This window comes from Neovison vison, chromosome 6 (genome assembly GCF_020171115.1).
Source record: "Neovison vison isolate M4711 chromosome 6, ASM_NN_V1, whole genome shotgun sequence".
In the NCBI taxonomy this organism is placed as follows: domain Eukaryota; kingdom Metazoa; phylum Chordata; class Mammalia; order Carnivora; family Mustelidae; genus Neogale; species Neogale vison.
The window spans coordinates 8,009,004-8,028,063 of NC_058096.1; the positions used below are offsets into that span (position 1 = coordinate 8,009,004).

The 19,060-nt window shown below is 41.9% G+C and overlaps 2 protein-coding genes across 7 annotated transcripts in view; one reads left to right on the top strand and one right to left on the bottom strand.

Annotated features, from left to right (window-relative positions):
• Positions 1 to 7,308, bottom strand: part of TTC3 (tetratricopeptide repeat domain 3) — a 129,454-nt gene extending 122,146 nt beyond the window's left edge. The window contains exon 1 of the mRNA XM_044250931.1: positions 7,146 to 7,308. The gene's annotated coding sequence lies outside the window, so the exon portion shown is untranslated. The remainder of the gene's footprint in view (positions 1 to 7,145) is intronic.
• Positions 7,309 to 7,396: 88 nt separating this feature from the next.
• On the top strand, positions 7,397 to 17,968 carry LOC122908297 (phosphatidylinositol glycan anchor biosynthesis class P). Of its 6 annotated transcripts, none has more exons than XM_044250933.1 (6): positions 7,397 to 7,472; positions 8,055 to 8,158; positions 11,166 to 11,238; positions 12,046 to 12,164; positions 13,247 to 13,373; positions 17,705 to 17,967. In XM_044250933.1, exons 2-6 carry the CDS (start codon positions 8,077 to 8,079, stop codon positions 17,817 to 17,819), a joined length of 516 nt encoding a protein of 171 aa, XP_044106868.1. In that variant the 5' UTR covers positions 7,397 to 7,472; positions 8,055 to 8,076; the 3' UTR covers positions 17,820 to 17,967. The 6 variants fall into 6 exon arrangements, with proteins under 6 accessions (XP_044106868.1, XP_044106870.1, XP_044106867.1 ...); XM_044250935.1 differs by having other exon boundaries at positions 7,412 to 7,484; positions 17,705 to 17,968; XM_044250932.1 differs by having other exon boundaries at positions 7,412 to 7,468.
• Positions 17,969 to 19,060: the final 1,092 nt, after the last annotated feature.

Genomic DNA, 19,060 nt, shown 5'->3' on the forward strand with positions numbered 1-19,060 from the left:
TGAACTTCTAAAAAAAATTATCAATTAAACTGCTTGACTAGATTAAAAGAAAAATCCAGTAATATATTCTTTATAACAGACATCTAAAATTTAAGGGCGTAAAAATAAGTGAGGGTAAAATAAAGGAATAAGATATTTCAGGTAAATTACCACCAAAAAAAAAAAAAGTGGGATACATTAAATAGATACTAACACAGAAAACAAAATTGATATAGAGAGGATGATGGCATAATAGAAAAGGTTCAATCTACAAAGAAAATAAGTTAAACTTCACATACCTAAATCAAAGTCTCAAAATACATCCAAAAAAAAAGCTGTCAGAACTACAGAAAGTCAGTTTGAAGGTGGTAGTGGGAGATTGCAACACATCTCTCTCAATTAACCACAGGTGAAACAAAATTAATGAAGATAGTCTAAACAATTTACAAACTTGAGCTAACAGATACACACTAACAAAATACACACTTGTCACAAGTACACACTGAGAAGTTATAATTCACTATGTACAAGGCCCTAAGTCCAGGGAAAGCAAGTATTTTTTAGAAGACAAAATACATACTACATTCTCCGATAACACAATTTAGAAATGAGTAACAGAAAGAAAAAATGTTAATAGATCCTTTTGAAAATTAAACATATTTCAAGGAAAAATTTAAAACATGTAAGTAAAAAAAAAAAGTGTTTACCTTTAATGCAGAGTGCTTTTACAATAAAATCCCTGGAAGTCAGTCCCTCTGAATCCCCTTCACCTGATCTACCCATTCCCACACTCCCTCCCCTCTGGCAATCACTAGTTACAGAATAAAAAAGTCATGGGGTTGAAAAGTACAGCATAGAGAACAGAGTCAGTGAACAGAGTCAGTAATGCTGTGACTATATTATACATGACAGATGGTGATGACAGTTATTGTGGTGAGTGTGTTGTAATGCACAGAACTGTCATATCTCATGTAACAGACCTGAAACTCCTGATACTGTGTGTCAACGATACTTCAATAAAAACTAATGAAATGAAAAAAAAAAAAGAAATCAAAATGAAAATTTAAAAAGTATTTAGATTTAAAAGTTAATGAAAACACTATAAACTGAACAATGTTAGGTAAATTGAAAATAAATTTGGAGCAAGTTTACAGCCTAACATACTTATACTAGGAAATAACAATGGCTGAAAATTAGTAAGTTATGCATGCAATTTAATTAGAAAAATGACGAATAAGTCCAAAGACAGAATAAGTAAGTAAATAAAAGAAAAAGAATCAACTAACTAAAACACAAAAATGTAATAGAACTCATTAGGCCAAAAATTAACCGCTTGACAAGATTCATTAGTTAGACAAAGTTCTGGCAAGATTAATCAAGAAAGAAGAGAAGCCACAAACAAATAATACTCAAAATGAAAAAGGGAACACTAACTACAGATAAAGTGGAAATTAAAAAGGGAATTAAGAAAATACCATGAAAATGATGCTAATCAACTTAAAATTTGGGGGGAAAGATAAATTTCTTAAACTTACAAAATCGATTAAAAGAAATAGAAAATCTGAAGTGCTAGCACTACTCAACTGCTAATCACAACTAAATTATTAATAATTTACAATGCATCTCCAAAGAAAACATTAGATCCAAATGATCATGGAGGTAAACTCCACCAAACTTTAAAGAAACAAATCACTTCAATCCAAACTGTCCCAGGAAAGGGGGTGGCTATTCTCTAATTGGTATAAGGCCAGTTAACCTTAATGCCAAAATCAGACAAGACAGTCAATAAAGAAATATGATGGTGATTTCACTCACAGACACAAAAATCCTAAATAAAATATTAGCAAACTCAAGCCAGTAGTTCATGAAAAGACAACTCACTAAGATCAATTTGGGTTTTTCTCAGTGAAGAACACAAAAGAGAATTAAGAATTTTAAAACATATAAATTGAAATTCATTACATATAACAGATAAAAAAGAAAAAAACCCAAAATATTCTTGTTTTTCTGTCCCATGCAGAAAGCGTGTGCCAAAATTGCAAAGACTTCCCTAACTTAATAAAAAGTATCTACAAAAGCTTAAAACAAAGATTTTTAATGGGGAAACATTCCCTTCTTAAAATCAGGAATGAGATATATATACCCACTATAATCACTTCTAAAGAACAACCATAATCACTTCCATTTAACACAGATGTAAAAGTATGCCAGCGTATTAAGACCAGGAAAAAAAAAAGAATTTTCAAGGGAAAATAATTGAAGGAAAAACGAAAAGTGTCAGTTTTTGCAATGATATAATTATTCACATAGAAAACCCAAAAGAATAATAGAAACTATGTTAGAAATAATAAGAGTTTATCAAGTGATGGTTAAAGGTTAATATAAAAATCCATTAAATTTCTATTTGCTAACAAAAAAGTCAGAAAATAGAACTTTAAAAAATAACACCAGCTATAAAAACAACAAAACTACTAGAAACATCAGAATCAACAATTTAAAAGTATTAGATCTGTATGGAGAAAATTACAAAACTACATTAAAAGACATTAAAAACCTAAATAAATGGAAATACATACCATGTTCTCAGACAGGAAGGCTCAAAATCTTAAAGATTTCAATTCTCCCTCAAATTGATTCAATAATTCCAATTAATTCCCAGTTTTTCACATCACGTGACAAGCTGATTCTTAAAACAAGAACAAAGGTCCAAGAACAGCTGAGACTCAAGATCCCCTGCCCCAAATGGCAAGATTTCTGGTAGAGCTATAGGATTAATAATCATGACAGTGTGGTATAACATAGAGATAGTCAAGCAGACAAGTGGCACAGAAAGGGGAGTCAGAAACAAACCCATGCTGGTGAACAGAGGGCCAATTCCATGCATGGTATGAGAACAGCTGTAGCCACAAGGAGGAAAAAAATGAATGTGGATCACTGCCTTAACACTTTACACAAAAACCAATACCAGATGAATTATGAATTTAAATGTGATAGACATCATTTTAAAACTTCTAAAAAGAAACCCAGGAGAATGTCTTTATAATCCCAAGATCAGGTAAAGTTTCCAATTAGATTACATTAAAATTAAGAACTTCTGTTCACCAAAACACACCATAAGGAGTAAAAAGACAAGCCATGAATTTGAGAAGATATTTACAATGCATATAATCAACAAAGGATTAGTGTTACCAGTTTATTAGTTTTAAAAGACAACCCAAGAGAAAAATGGGTAAAAGATATGACCAGGTATTTCACAAAAGGGAAACAGTTCATAAACATATGAAAAGATGCCCAAACTCATTAACAAAGAAATGCAAATTAAAACCACAAGACACATCATTTCATACCCATTTGATTGGCAAATATTAAGAAATCTGATGATAATAAGTGCTGGAGTAAATATGGATCAACTGTAACTCTTATACACTGCTTATCGAAGTATATAAAAATTGACAAAACTGCTGGCCAAAGTACAAGGTGGTACAACCACCTCAGAAAAGTTTGGTAAAGTTGAACATTCATACCCCATAATCCAGCAATTTGACCTCTAGCAAACAGTTTACCACAACAGTATTCCAAACATTTTTTTACTCACAAACCACTAAAAATGTTTTAAATCATTTTCACACTAAGATGACATCTACAAGTGTTCAGCCCAAGTTTAAATAATTGTAAATGATGAATTTCTTGTGACTTAAGGATAATCTTAGATATTATCTAAAGATAATGTAGTTTTGTGACATATCATTGGTTTAAACTGTTATAATTATTACAGCATAGGATTTATCAAAAATAACTGCATACACTGATAATCATAAAATGTGAAATTGTAATTGCAAATGCAGCTCCTGAGATGGAAGTACCTGGAGTTAGAAAAGGCTCTAACACTGAGTGTGTGTGTGTGTGTGTGTGTGTGTACACACATACATATACTGGATTTTAAATTATCTGTTTTCCATGGAGTTTTTCTGCTCGAGACAATGCCTTAATAATATTCCATGTGGGTAGGTAGTATGCCTTCTTTACCTAAGGTAAAAGGGCTACTAGGAAAGGTAAAGTGTAAAGTAGGACCAACAAGAGGCCTCCATCACAGGCCCCAGGCATTACCAATTTTAAGAAAGAGAACACATAGAATTTAATGATCTAGAAATTGATTCATTAATATCACTCCTTCCCAAGTACTCCCTAGAAATATCTTCGTTACTCCCCTGGGAGGGGGGTCATAAACCCCCGTATGAAAATTAGAGAAATTCTTGGCAACCATGTACCAGAAGATACGTACAAGAATCTTCATAATAGCAAAACCTAGAAACAACCAAATGTCCATCAAAAAATGCATACACTGTGTAACATTCCCTGTGGAATATTACACAGCAGTGAAAAATAATGACTTACATCTATTCTCAATATCAGTGACTCTTAGAAACAGCATTGAGTGAAATAAGCAAGTCTCAGAAAACTGTATCCACAATCCCTTTCTTTAAAAAACCCCAAAACAAAGAAACAATACAATACATTGTTGAGCAATATACATATATCTGACAAAATCATTTTTTTAAAAGCAAGGAATGACACAGACAATTCAGGATAGTCACTCTGGAGATGAACACATACAATATTGGTCATTTTGATTCTTGGATTGAGTGGTGTACTGATTGGTATTCACTGTACTGTTTTGCTTCACAACCTTTATATATGACACATTATTTTATTTTTTTATTTTGTTACATATATTTTGATTTTATCAAATATTACATTATAGAGGAAAAAAGATTTTTCAAAACCATTCATTATATTTTAAAAAGTAATTAAATCACCTCAACTGCCACTACAGAGGTACATAAAACATACCATGGAAATTACTATCTTTACATTAACTATAGGTGCAAAATAAATTTTTACTGGAATTAATCTTACGAGGAGCATATGAGATAAAGACTGAGCTAGTTAGCTGTGAGAGATGAACCCATCTGACACAGGGCTAAAACAGAAGCCAAGGCAGCTACAAGCAAATTTAGCTGTAAGCTAAAGTTAAAAGGAAGCTAGTCAGTAAAGAGAAAGCAAAAAAGTAAAAGCCTAGTAACAAAGTATTAGCAAGGATGTGAGGAAGTGAGTGTCCTCACTCAATACCAGTGAGAGTGAAAATTAGTACAACCACTTTGTGAGTTTCTGTGATATTCAGTTATGTTGAAGATGCACATATCCTACTATCCAGCAACTCTCCTGCTACGTGTGTTTCTTAGAGAAACTTCCAAATGTGTGCACAAGCAGACAAAGATGTTTATTGCAGGATTGTTTTTAGAGTAAAGAAACCAGAAACAACTTTGAAGTCCACCGATTGGGAAATGAATTATGGTATATTCATACAATTGGATTCTGTACCAGCAATTAAGATGAATGAACCAAAGAGAACGCAATTGCCCATTTGTATATAAATCTCAAAATGTGACAGATTTTAAAAATGCAAGTTGCAAAAAGACACATATCATTTAAAACCATTGAGATTTAAAACACATACCACCACATATTGTTTATGGATTTACTGTGAACCAACTATAAAATATTAAAGGGAATGATATACACAAATCTGAACACAGTGGCTATCTTAGGGAAGGAGGGGCAGGAACTCGGAGCGCCTCCAACATCTGCAATTTTATTTCTTAAAATAAAAAAGGATTTGAAGTAAATTTGGCAAAATAATTACATTTGTAAATCTGAATCATGGGTTGGTTAGATCCCCCTCTGTATTTTACATGTGAAATATTTCAGAAATTAAAAAGAAAAAAGGAAATTAGGCAAAGGTAAGAAAATTGAACAAATGAACAGAAAGACACACCAAAACACAGCCTTAGAGCGCAGAGCACGAACCTTTGAGCAAGAAGCAGCGTAGGAGGTGGCTCTTTAATCGGTTTGAAGTTTCCTTCCCTGTGTATCCTTGTAATAAATCCTATTTCCCTTAGGATAAAACGCAAATGTCTTGCAATAAAAAATGTCCTAACTAGAGCTGTAACTATGAAAAAACTGCTGCCAAGGGAGGAGTAAAAATCTGTACAATGTCTACCTTGAGTCTCCTCGCCAGGATGCTGGGCAGAATCAAGAGATAATTTATGAGAACGCGATACAACACTATACGAACCGTTAGGTATTACCAAGAACGCCCAGGCACAGCTAGAACGTATCTGCCCAGTGGCGTGGGCGTCTATTTTGGAAGGAGTCTGCAACTGAAGGGCTTTGGGCATCTACGGCTCTTCTGGAAAAGGCACTCTGCACTGGTACCAGCCAAAATTCACCTACGCGTTGGCTCAATTTTTGGCCCTTGGCTCCCCCCTCATTCCTCCCAGAATAGGCCAGCTCGACAGGCCACACCTGACGTCGTCAACACTAGGGAGCAGCCGGCCAGACCCGCCTCCGTCCCCCCTTCCCACCCGCGTCGGGGGAGGGAGGATGCTACGCGAGGAGGGAGGGGGAAGCGCTGGGTTGATTTTCCCACCCCGGGTCCCCTCCTGGGAGGGAAGCCGCCCCCGGACTCGACTGCCATTCTCACGAAAACAGGTGGCGCAGACGTTAAAGCGCACAAAACAGAGAACGGGGCGCGCAGGAACGTTCACGAACACTCGCGAATGAAAACGCGCACAAGGGAAACCATACACTCGACAGGACACAGGCGCGGTACGCGCGCGGGGACACGCGAGGGCGCACACCGGGGAGGGCGATGTACCAGGACGGGGTCACGACTGCGGAAGGCGCGGACACGCGAGCGGGGGTCGCGCGCCCCCCGAAGAGGGACGGTGACACAAAGGGGGGCCACCACACGGGCCAGAGGCGCCCACGCCGTCGCCAAGAACGCGAGCGACACAAAGAAGCCGGGAGTGGACCCAAAGGCGCGTGCCCGCACGCCCGGACCCAGGGACCCCTCGCCTGTCAGGGGTGTCACCCTCCAGACGAGAGTGCGCGGGCAGCAGGGGATGCGCCCACAAAGGGGCTACTCCCACCCTCACAGAGACGCCCCCAGGGGCCCAAGAAGTCTGAAGGGGCCCGTAAGACAAAAGGGACACACCCACTGGGACCCACAAAGGCGGCCACACCCCCAGCGCCCCGACCCACGCAGACACACCGGGGGCACCACAGCAAGCGACGCGGGGCGACGCGCACACACCCACACTCACCACACACCCACGGAGGGGGTGTGGAGGGCCCCTCTCCCCGGGCATCTCGGCTGCAGCGCGATAAGGTGACACATCCGGGAGCCCCGCCGCGCGCCAGATGTGCACTCACCGGGGCCCGCAGCCCCCGAGCCTCGGACGCGGGCCGCCGCCGCCGCCGCCGCCTCGGGCCCTCCACGTCAGCCAGCGGGCGGGCGAGAGCGGGCGGCGGCGCAGGCGGCAAAGCCCGTCACGTGGGCTGCGCACATGCGCAGTCGTGCAGCCCCGCTCCCTTCCGCGGCGGCGAGCGGAGCGATCCGGCGGTTCCCGGTGCTCGCGCGCTCCAGGCAGGCAAGGGTCGCGGTGCGCCTGCGCCTGGGCTGGGAGGGGGCGCCGGAAAGACCCGGCCTTTCCTTTAGCTTTCACCTCTCTCGCCCCGGCGAAGGTTTTCCAGAAGGCGCCTGCGCGAGGGACTCGGCGCTGAAGTGGCCTTCCTGTCGGGAGGGGCCTGAGAAGCGAGGGCCTCCCCCACCCCACAACCCTTGAATTAGAAACTGAAACTCCCCCGAGAGGACAGGGTCTGGTCCCGGGCACGCTGGCCCGGACCTGGGGAGGAGGCGCGCGTGCCCCGAGCCCGGCCTTGCCAAGCCCTTTTCGCAGGCCCGCGAAGCCTGCAGGCTAGGAACGGCGTTCGTCCTTTCTCTACCCACCCCTCCCCTCCCCTGCAGGGTGCGCGCGCACGCGAGGTCTGCGGGCTCGTGCACGCGTGCTAGCGGTGTGTGTTGGAGGTGTGTGCGCAGGGAGGCGGTGTGCCGTGGCTTAGGCAAGGAGAGAAACTGCAGAGGCTGTCCCCGTAGCAAAGCGATGAGGCTACAACAGACCAGTGATGAAGGGGAGTGAGTCACTGACGATGATTGTGTTTCTTTCCCGCAGATTGTCTAAAGCCACAGGGAAAATGGTGGAAAATTCACCGTCGCCATTGCCAGAAAGAGCAATTTATGGCTTTGTTCTTTTCTTAAGCTCCCAATTTGGCTTCTGTAAGTACTTTCTTCATGGATGGCCAGGTCCTCTTTTCTGGTGTTCAAGGACAAGGAAATTACAGCATTTGTTCTTAGAATGTGCACATAATGAACTGTGATTCTTTCTACTTATGCCTTTTTCTAAGAAAACCTAAATGGAACTTGTGTTTGGTATTTTATATACCCGACACCAGTGTAAGTAATCTTAAGAAATTATTTATACAGCACCAGACAGGATTGCAAAGTGAATGAAACCTGGTCCCTGTGGTTCAACATCTCTGTGGTCATAGTCTTCTGGACAAGACAGACAATGGAATCTACAATTAACAGTGTGAAAAGAGCCATGGGAACCCAGTAGAGCAACATGAAATCAGACTAGGAAACAGGGTTTAGCTTTCTCCTCGGCAGCGAGAAGGAAGATGTGGGAAGGTTTTGAATGAAGGGTTTAGAGTGAGTAAGTTGGTGCAGGTGCAGCATGTCGGAGGCAGGAAGCCAAGAGAATTAGGCTAGAGAAGCCATGTGCACTTTAGAGCACTAGATCTGGCTTTGTTCCCAGAAGATCCTGTTTTCCAGATGAGGAAACTGATGCTCGCTGAGACGCTGATGTGCCCAGGGTCACACGGGAGGCCCTACATCTCTCCTCTAAAGGATACGGGAATTATAAAGGAAAACAAGAGGGAGAAAATTGGGTGGCCCCATCCAACATTTTGGAATTTTGTGAAAACCAGGGAGGTGAGGGAGTGGTAGTGTTTCTGAACCCTGACCGTATTGGTATAGCCAACCATGCTGTTGGCAAGGATAATGTAGGGAGTAAAGAAGTTGTGACTTGAGTTCAAATCCTGACTCCTCCAGGGACTAGCCGTGTCACCTGGCATCATTTGCCCAAGCTCTTGAACCTTTAGACTCTTCATCTGTAAAAGGGTGGTGACAATGTTTATTGAATGTTTATGATGTGCAAGACAGCCCTGTGAGGTAGGTATTGTTATTTCTGTCCTTTATTTTATCGATGATGATCCTGAGGCATGAGGTTTTAGGAATGTGCCAAAAGTCATACAGCCAGTAATTGATAGAGCTGGACTTTGAACCCAGACACTGGGTCGACTTCACTGTGCTGCCTTTTAGGGGAGTTGTGAGGATTAATTAATTAATTAATTAATGTAAAGCTCTTAAAACAATAAAAAAGATTGATAAGTATTTCTATATAGTCTTGACTTTTACATAGTGCCTGGCATAAAGTAGATGTTCAATAAAGTCTCATTCATTGATTTAATTAACGTCAGTCACTTCCGTTTATGAATTTATATGGTGTTTCTCTGCTCTTTGTATTTCATCCACCTTAAAAGCTATCTACAAGTTACAAGGCTGTCCCATGCCTTCTTTTCTCTCTACCATCCAGTCACACCAAATCCCTCACCAGATCCCTCACACTCCCTGTGGATCACGGCAGCGAACACCATTTTCTCGTATTTCCTTCCTTCCTCATCTGCAGCCCCCAGACATACATATTTTTGATCTGGCTAATCCCCTACTGATTATTTAGGGTGCAGTTTAGTCACTTCCTCCAGGAAATCTTTCCTGACCATTAACATCACCTCCATCAGCGCCAGTGTGGGCTAAGAGTCTTCTTACGTGCTCCTGTATCACCTTTTATTACACATTCATGCTTATCACAGTGTAATGAAAATGTCCATTTACTCGTCTCTATTCCCCTCCCCTAGATTTTAAGCTTGGGAAGGCCAGAGACCATGCCTTTTGGGTTCACTGCTGTTTCTTATGCTTCTGATGTAGAATATGAATCCTACAACATCATCAACAGAGATAGTTTGAAATTTGTCTCTTCCCTTTACCTCGGGCAGAGAATGTAACATTTCTAAGACTTCATTTCATTTACTCCTCTATAAAAATAGCATACATAGCATAGGATTGTTTTAAGGGTTAAATTAAATAATGCATGTGAAATGCTTTGAAGTGTTGGGAGCCCACAGTGAGTGCTTGGATGTTAGCTGTTATTTTTACAAATTAACAATAAAGCATTCCACAAAGACTGAGCTTGAGGAAAATAAGATTGTATTCTGGGAGATGAGGCAGAAGCCCATCATGAGATAGATCAGAACAAGGGTAGATAAAGTCACCTTTAAGCAACCGGTGTCTATAGTCATTTCAGCCCTGTGGTAATGAAGTATTGAACAGCCGTTATACAGAGGGCAAATTGCTAGGTGCTGTAAGGATCACAACAATAGCTAAGACGTGATTTCTGCCCTTAAAAGGCTTCAAATACAGTGTGAGAGTTAAGACATGTTTTTAAAAAAAAAGGGAGTAATGTGGAAGTGAAGTTGTTTAATGGGCATAGAGTTTTAGATTTGCAGGATGCTAAAGTTCTAGAGATCTGTTGCATAGCAATGCAAATATACTACTTTTTTAAAGATTTTATTTATTTATTTGACAGAGAGAGATCGAGAGAGGGAACACAGCAGGGGGAGGGGGAGAAGCAGACTCCCCGCCGAGCCGGGAGCCCCATATGGGGCTTGATCCCAGGACTCTGGGATCATGACCTGAGCCGAAGGCAGATGCTTAACGACTGAGCCACCCAGGCGCCCTCAAATATACTACTCTAAGTTAAGTGTCATAAATACTATAAGAATGACAGAAATAAGGAGCTAGGAAACTGAAAGAAAAGAAAACTCATTTCTGAGGTAATCAGGGAATCTCAAAAGAGCTTTTTGGTTTTTGTGTGTTGTTGTTGTTGTTTTAAGATTTATTTATTTTAGAGAGGGAGCAAGAAAGTACACAGGAGGAGGGTCAGAGGGAGAGAGAGAATCTTAAGTAGACTCTCATGGTGAGCACAGAACCTGATGGGGGCTCCATCCCACAACCCTGAGATCATGACCTGAGCCTCCATCGAGAATTGGACCCTTAACTGAGGCAGCAGGCGCCCCACGAGCTTATTGTTTTATCTGAACCTTGTTAAATTAGATGCATGCCTTATTGACTTCGCTTTTTCTCTTATTTCTGTTCCTCTCTGCAGTACTGTATCTTGTGTGGGCATTTATTCCTGAATCTTGGCTCCATTCCTTAGGATTAACCTACTGGCCTCAAAAGTAAGTTTAATGTTTTTCTTAAATAAAAATGTGTGAATACTATTTTGAAGGATCACAATTTTTCCTTAAGACTGCCCAAATTGTAAATATTTATCTTTTTAAGATCCATAAATAGCCATATAGAAATTTAAAGCTTTTCAGAGGTCATTACTCCTACATCTCTAATTCAGGATGGCAGGGTGGACATACGTTCCATTTCCTCCCAACAACTTGCTAAGGTAACACTATATAAGAAAAATGTTTAAGGTATAAACCCACAGGAACAAATAATGGGAGAGCAGATAATTATCAAAAGAACTCAAGGTGGAGAAGTCAAGGGTGGCTCAGTCAGTTGAGCGGCTGCCTTCAGCTCAGGTCATGATCTCAGGGTCCTGGGATGGAGCCCCGCATCGGGCTCTCTGCTCAGCGGGGAGCCTGCTTCCCCCCCTCCCCCGCCTCTCTGTCTACTTGTGATTTATTTCTCTGCCAGATAAATAAATAAAATCTTTTTTTTTTTAAAGTGTTCAAGGAAATGATTGCAGACAGGGGAGAGGTAACTTAGTTTTCACTTTTTCCTTGGTGCTATGGTAGGGAATGATGCAGGATTGCAGCTTTTTACAACGCAGAGTACTAACCACTATACGATCCCGGCCAGGACTGCAGCTTTTCATTACAAACCTATTAGAATGGTTTCACTGTCTTGTAGATATATGTATTATTTTAATAAAAAAAAATCAGATTTAAAAAGCATGTTAACTCGGTGATGGTCTCTTGAGAATGATGACTTTTCAGGCAGTTTATTATTTTCTTTAATATTTTCTTCTACAGATACTGGGCAGTTGCATTGCCTGTCTACCTCCTCATTACTATAGTAATTGGTTACGTACTCTTATTTGGAATAAACATGATGAGTACCTCTCCACTCAACTCCATTCATACAATCACAGGTAAATGATTATCAAAGGAAAGTGCTGGCAGTGGGGGGGAGAGGGAGAAGCAACCAAGAATAGGCTGTAGTAGGTGACACATATCAGCACAAGAAAAAGAATGTAGGAGAAATACATACAAAGTTACACCAGAGGAAATGTTTACGTGGCAGAAACCAATTCTGATGAATATGCTACTTACAGCACCAGTCAGCAGATGTATTTTCCCATAAAGACCACAAGTATATAATGTGTCCCTTAGCAACTGTGTCCAAAAAAACCATATTTTATCCTAAACGGGCAGTGTTGATCAAAGAAATGGCAAGCAGGTCCATGCAGACCTTGTCTGATGGAGGGATTTGAGAATACGCATGCTCCTCAGCATCCTTGTACACACCTGACCCCAGTTATGTAGATGGAAGAGCCACAGCATGTCTTTGTGGTTGTTTTTTTAATTCCTCTAAGTCTAAAGAATAAAGTAAAGTAAATTCCTGACCATGCTTAGATTCTAGGAAGTGAAGGGATTTTAGGAGAAAATGAAGTGTTTTTTAAGTTGCGTGGTCTGATTTTTTTTTTTTAATTTTCAAAGCCTTTTTTTATGAGCCTATACAATGTACTTTGAAAACCAGTTCTAGTATTTTTATATTGCTTTCCGATAAAATACTGTATTCCCTGTCTTCTTGCCTAAAATCCCAGCAAATAGACGATTTGTGCAAAGAGGGGACCTTGTTAAGTTTGCGTGGATGATTGTATCAAATGATTTACCTGTTTGGCGGTGTTGGGTTTTCTATATTTTCTAAGCCTGGGTATAATTCCGTACCTATGAGAAATGTGCAGGTGGAACTTTAATCATTAGCGTACAATTGAATGAAATGTTAATTTCTTATCCTAGTTAAAGATGCAGAAAGTACTTTCCTGATTTTTATTCTATTTGGGATATTTCTTCTAAAGAGAGAATTTAAGTAATCTTTTAATTATGTTAAACATGGTATTTGTCATTATGCAGACATTAGCCTAGCAAAGTATTCAGTGCATTTCTGTAAACTACAAAAATGGTAGAAGAAACTGCTTGGGTAAGCAGAGCTTTTGTCCTCTTCCCACAGATGACTATGCTAAAAATCAGCGGCAGAAGAAATACCGAGAAGAGGCCATCCCAGCATTAAGAGATATTCCTATTAGTGAAGTAAACCAGATGTTCTTCCTTGCAAGCAAAGAACCGTATGCCAAAAAGTAAATTGCATGTAGACTAACACCAAGCACTTATTCTTAAGTTTTTGATGTAATAATTTTGACCATAATTATTTTGACTTTCTCTCATACCCAATATTGAAGTGTTAAAAAAAATTTGTTGTTTCTTAGATTAAGTTCTATTAATATTATAAATGTTCTTGAGTATAAGTTATGAACAGAATAAATAAAATACTGTATTACTATATAGCAGACTTCTTAAATAAGTATTCGTAAAAGCAAGAAGTACCTCCAGAGAGGCATTCATGTTGTGATTTTCTTTTTTTTAAGATTTTATTTATTTATTTGAGAGAGAGACAGTGAGAGAGAGCATGAGCGAGGAGAAGGTCAGAGGGAGAAGCAGACTCCCCGTGGAGCTGGGAGCCCGATGCGGGACTCGATCCCAGGACTACAGGATCATGACCCGAGCCGAAGGCAGTCGTCCAAACAACTGAGCCACCCAGGCATCCCTCATGTTGTGATTTTTAAATGGCAATTATGTTCTTCTCGTTGTTTTTTCTTCGAGACCCAGAATTCAGACTCTTAGATTTGGGAGAGGGGTACATTTAGTTTGTGTGTTCTTGCATCATGTTTGTGTCTAAGACAAAAACATTTGTTGAGTACTTACTTCCGAGGTATTTTTCTGGATGTAGGAAGGATAAGATTCTTTCTGAAACAGCTTGCATTTCAGGGGCAGATTGAGACAGACTAAGCAAATAAACCAATATTATTTAATGAGTGCTATGCAGAGAATCAAGATAGTATAATGTTCTAGAAAGTAAAGGGATACTACTTTAGCTTGGGCGGTCAGGGAAGGCTGTTGAGAGAGAGGCAGTTGCGGTTGAAATTTAATTAGCAAAAGCAAGAGCCTATGAGAAGGATTGGAGATGGGAGAGATTGCAGGTCTGAAGCAGCTGGGGGCAGAGGCCTCTAGGTGGGAAGGAGCTCAGTGTATCCTGAGGATGGAAGGCCAGCAGGGGCCTCGGGCACACTGCCCAAGGGAATGTGGAGAGGCCCAGCCGCACCGCACTACCACAGAGGGCTTTGTAGGCAAACACAGGAAGTCTAGACTCAAGTGTCAGTGAGGTGAGTTGGAGGCCCTTTCGCTTCTGAGCTATAAGGAGGCTTTAAGGAAAGGCATGACCTGGCCCCATGGATGTCTTGAGAAAGTTGCTCAGGCTGGTGGACAGAGGATGGATTCAGGAGGGAGAGTTGGGGTGGGGCAGGAGTTTGGAAGGAAGGGGCCCGCTCCAGCACAGTGGCGGCAGTGGGGCTGGGGACAAGCAGGTCACTCGGCAGCCTTTGTCGGAGACACAGGTGACGGACAGGGTGTGTGGGTCTGATTGTGTGGAGTGGGTAGCTGCTGGGAGAGGTGGTGATCGAGGGTCTTACTGAAGTCTCTGGCTCAGTAAGCTGAGTAGATGGTTATGCCTTTTTTTTTTTTTTTTTTTAAAGATTTTGTTTATTTGACAGACAGAGATCACAAGTAGACAGAGAGGCAGGCAGAGAGAGAGAGGGAAGCAGGGCCCCCACTGAGCAGAGAGCCCCATGTGGGACTCGATCCCAGGACCCCGGGATCATGACCTGAGCCGAAGGCAGCGGCTTAACCCACTGAGCCACCCAGGCGCCCCAGATGGTTATGCCTTTTAATGAATCAGACAGTATTTGGGGAAAGTATAGTTGAAGGGGTTAGAGGATACAGTATATGAATTAGTTTGAGTGACTCCGTGTTAATACGTGGTTGTGTCCATGTGATATTGAGAAACTGAGATAGAATTTAGTTTTAAAAATAAACCAAATGTAACTTAGCAGGAGTGTACTCACAGTTGGCTAGTGGGCCCAAATCTCCGCTTCTCGAGCATCCGAGGCCTTCTAACTTTTGACACCCTAAATCTCTGCACAAGAGTGGAGCCACACATTTTTGTGCAGATTTTACTATACCTCCTGTAAAGAGAAAAAAAAACTATTGATTTTAAATAGTTGAGAAAACTAGGACTTCCATTTCAATAACCATATCCCTGCCTTGTAAGCATAAGACAGGTGATGTGAGTCTATTTCTAGTCTGTCATTTGTCCCAGCTCCTGTATTTCTGTGGTAGGAGCATGTCCCCACACTTCAGAGCGGTTTGAGAGGACCAGTTGGCTCCATCCAGGAGAAGGGTAAATAAACAATAAAATATCTGTTTTTATAGTAGAAAACCCCACAGCCATACAACAAGAACTAATTACTGCTCTACCTAACAACATGAATGAATATCGCACACACATGTTGGGGGAAAAGACAGACATAAAAGAATATATAGTGTATTATTCCATTTATATGAAACTCAAAATCAGGAAAAACAAACCTTTGGTGATATATATACAATAGCAATATTAACCAGGAGAGGCATGAGGGAACCCAGTGGGAGCTTAAAGGTCTGGGTTGCAGTTACTTGGCTGTAACAGAAGCATAGCATTAATACCATTTAACTTGTGCTTCTTAAAAGTGAATCATAGCTGGGACGCCTGGGTGGCTCAGTTGGTTAAGCAGATGCCTTCGGCCCAGGTCATGATCCCAGCGTCCTGGGATCGAGTCCCACATCGGGCTCCTCGCTCGGCGGGGAGCCTGCTTCTGCCTCTGCCTGCCATTCTGTCTGCCTGTGCTCGCTCGCTCTCCCTCTCTCTCTCTCTGACAAATAAATAAAAAATCTTTAAAAAAAAAAAAATTAAAAAAAAAAAAGTGAATCATAGCTGACATACCATATTATATGAATTTCAGGTGTACAAGGGAGCAGTTTGATACTTTCATACATTACAAAATGCTCACCCCAATAGGGTTAGTTACCGTCTGTCACCATATACATTCACTACAGTGTCATTGACTGTATCCCCAATGCTGTACATTACATCCCTGTGGCTTATTTTATAAGAAGTTTGTGCCTTTTAATCCCCTTTAGCTGTTCCACCCATCCCCCCACCCAAGATCTGTGCCCTCAGTGTAACTTACACATCAATAAAAAGGTAAAGAACAGTGCCTATGCCCCATCCCCAGAAATTTCCTCTTAATATTTTATTTATTTATTTGTCAGACAGTGAGTGGGCAAGCACAAGCATGGGGAGCAGCAGGGAGAGGGAGAAACAAACTCCCCACTGAGCAGGGAGCCTGATGCGGGACTCGATTCCAGGACCCTGGGATCATGACCTGAGCTGAAAGCGGGCACTTAATCAACTGAACCACCCAGGTGTCCCACCATCCCCAGAAATTTTAATTCATTGGTCTGGAGTGGAGCCCAAGGAGGCATAGCTTTTACTGAATCCCGGACACTTAACACGCAGCCAGGATTGAGAACTGCCTGCCTTAATCCATTGGATTTAACAACCTGTGGTCAGCCGAGAGATTGGCTGTTTCTCTGGAAGAGTGGGTAGTTGCCAGAGCAGCCCGTTCATCTTTGTGGCGCTCCTTCCCAGATCAGCATCATCCCTTCCTGTTTCCTTCTGGCCAGTGATAGGCCTAAAAAGGTTTTGAAATAGGTCAGAAAAGGCCTTTAATTAACTCCAGTACCCCACCTCACCTCCGGCCTCCTAGTCATTTCTCATTGTTTCCCCAAGCACATTGTTCTTATAGCTCGTTAGAGATTGTCTGTGTTTCTCAGATCTTGGGCTGCAGTTGTTTCCAGGGCCCTGGTCAGTTTAGTGGAGCGATTCTCACCATTTTTTTAAATTCTCAGGACCCTCTTAACACTCATAGTGTTCCCAAAGAGCATTCATATATGTGGATTATATTTAGAAATTAAAAGAGGAATTTTAAAAATATTTGTTTATAAATACTAAACTCATTACATTTTGATATATTTAAATAGCATTTTATGACAAATAACTATATTTTCTAAAACAAATTTAGCAAGACCCGTAGAATTGTTTTACGTTTTTGCAAAACTCTTCAGAAGTCTAGGTTACCGGAAGACAGCTGGGTTCTCCTGTCTGCTTCTGTGTTCAAACCATGCCAATACTACACGTCACAAAGCCTCTGGAAAACCATTGCACACTTGTGAGAATGAGAGCAGAAGAGAGAAATAGCATCTTAGTGGTTTTGTAAAATTGGTTTTGACCTCACAGACCCCCTGAAACAGGGTCTCCAGGCCACACTTTGAGAACCACTGCTTAGTGGGCCTCAGCTAGAGAGAGAGAGAGAGAGAGAGAGAGAGTGTGGGGGGGGGTGCGCTGGTGAGAGGGAACTAGCATAGGATACAGCACTGCACTTGATAAGGATAAACCATGATTGAACACCTCTTGTGGCCATGGTAGATCCTTCCCGTTCCACCCCTGACCAGCCACTGATGCCCTCGTGATCAGGTCCACACAGGTGCCACTCAGCAGTACACCCTGGAGAGAGAGGCCATCAACACCCAAAGGACACCGTGGAGCTCCCTGTGGGGCAGGCATCCATCCCCCAACAGAGCGGTTGTGAGCTGAATTCATTCAGCTTCAGACTGAGCTGCAGTCGCCATGGCAACGGTGCCCTCGGTAACGCAGGCCTGTGTTGGCTCTTCTCAGTTTTGCTCCCTTGCTGCCCACGCCTTCCTAATGTCACTTTCCAAATAAACTGCCTACACACAAGCCTTTGTCGCAGGCTCTGCTTTCATGAGAACCCCAGCTGAGAGGTTTTTATTTTGTAAAAACTGCTTCAGTTAAAGGGCTAGAATCTGTAATGCATTTCCCTGTAATGCATTTCCCTGCTGCGTGTTCCAATTCAAGAGAAATGTTTGAAAGACACTGCGTTTTGCAGTAAGCCCAAATAATAGCATAAAATACCCCCAAAATGTCAGTAGTATAACCATTTTCACAAAACCCCCTCCAGTAATTAGATTCTCAACAAGAATTTCATAACGAAAGTCCAAATATGAAATCATCTAAATCAAATCCCAAATTCTTCCCTCCCTAATTTTTTTTTATTTTTAATAAACATTTATAAATTTGGGGGCACCTGGATGACTCAGTGGGTTAAGGCTCTGCCTTCAGCTCAGGTCATGATCCCAGGGTCCTGGGATCGAGCCCTGCATCGGGCTCTCTGCTCAGCGGGAAGCCTGTTTCCCCCTCTTTCTCTCTGCCTGTTTCTCTGCCTACTTGTGATTTCTGTCTGTCAAATAAATAAAATCTTTAAAAAAAAACTATAAATTGTATTTATTTATTTGAGAGAGAGAGAGTGAAAGAGCACAAGCAGGGGGAGCAGCTGGCAGAGGGAGAGGGAGAAGCCGGCTCCCTGCTGACCAAGGAGCCTGATACAGAGCTTAATCCCGGGACCCTGGGATCATGACCTGAGCCAAAAACAGAAAGTTAACTATCTGAGCCACCCAGGTGCCCCACCCTCCCTAATTTCTTACCTTCACTGTTGGAGCAGGATCTCAATCAGGAGCCTGGGTTTTCTCCAGAACCTGATGTCTAGGGTCTTGTGAGAAGAGGTATACTGCTTAGGCAAACCGATCCAACCCCAAGTTTCTTCTGTGTCCCACTTTCTCAAGCAGTCAGTGGTACAACCAATATATGACCAGCCCCAGGCCTACAGAACTTAGAAAACCCAAATAAATCCAGTGCCACCACCGTTGTCCCAGACCCGGTGCATTGGACAATACAGATTCCCTCCACCCAGCCTGGCGCTGCGGTAGAGACTGGATAGGATATGGGGGAGGGGAGGCAGGACAGGAGGGGTTC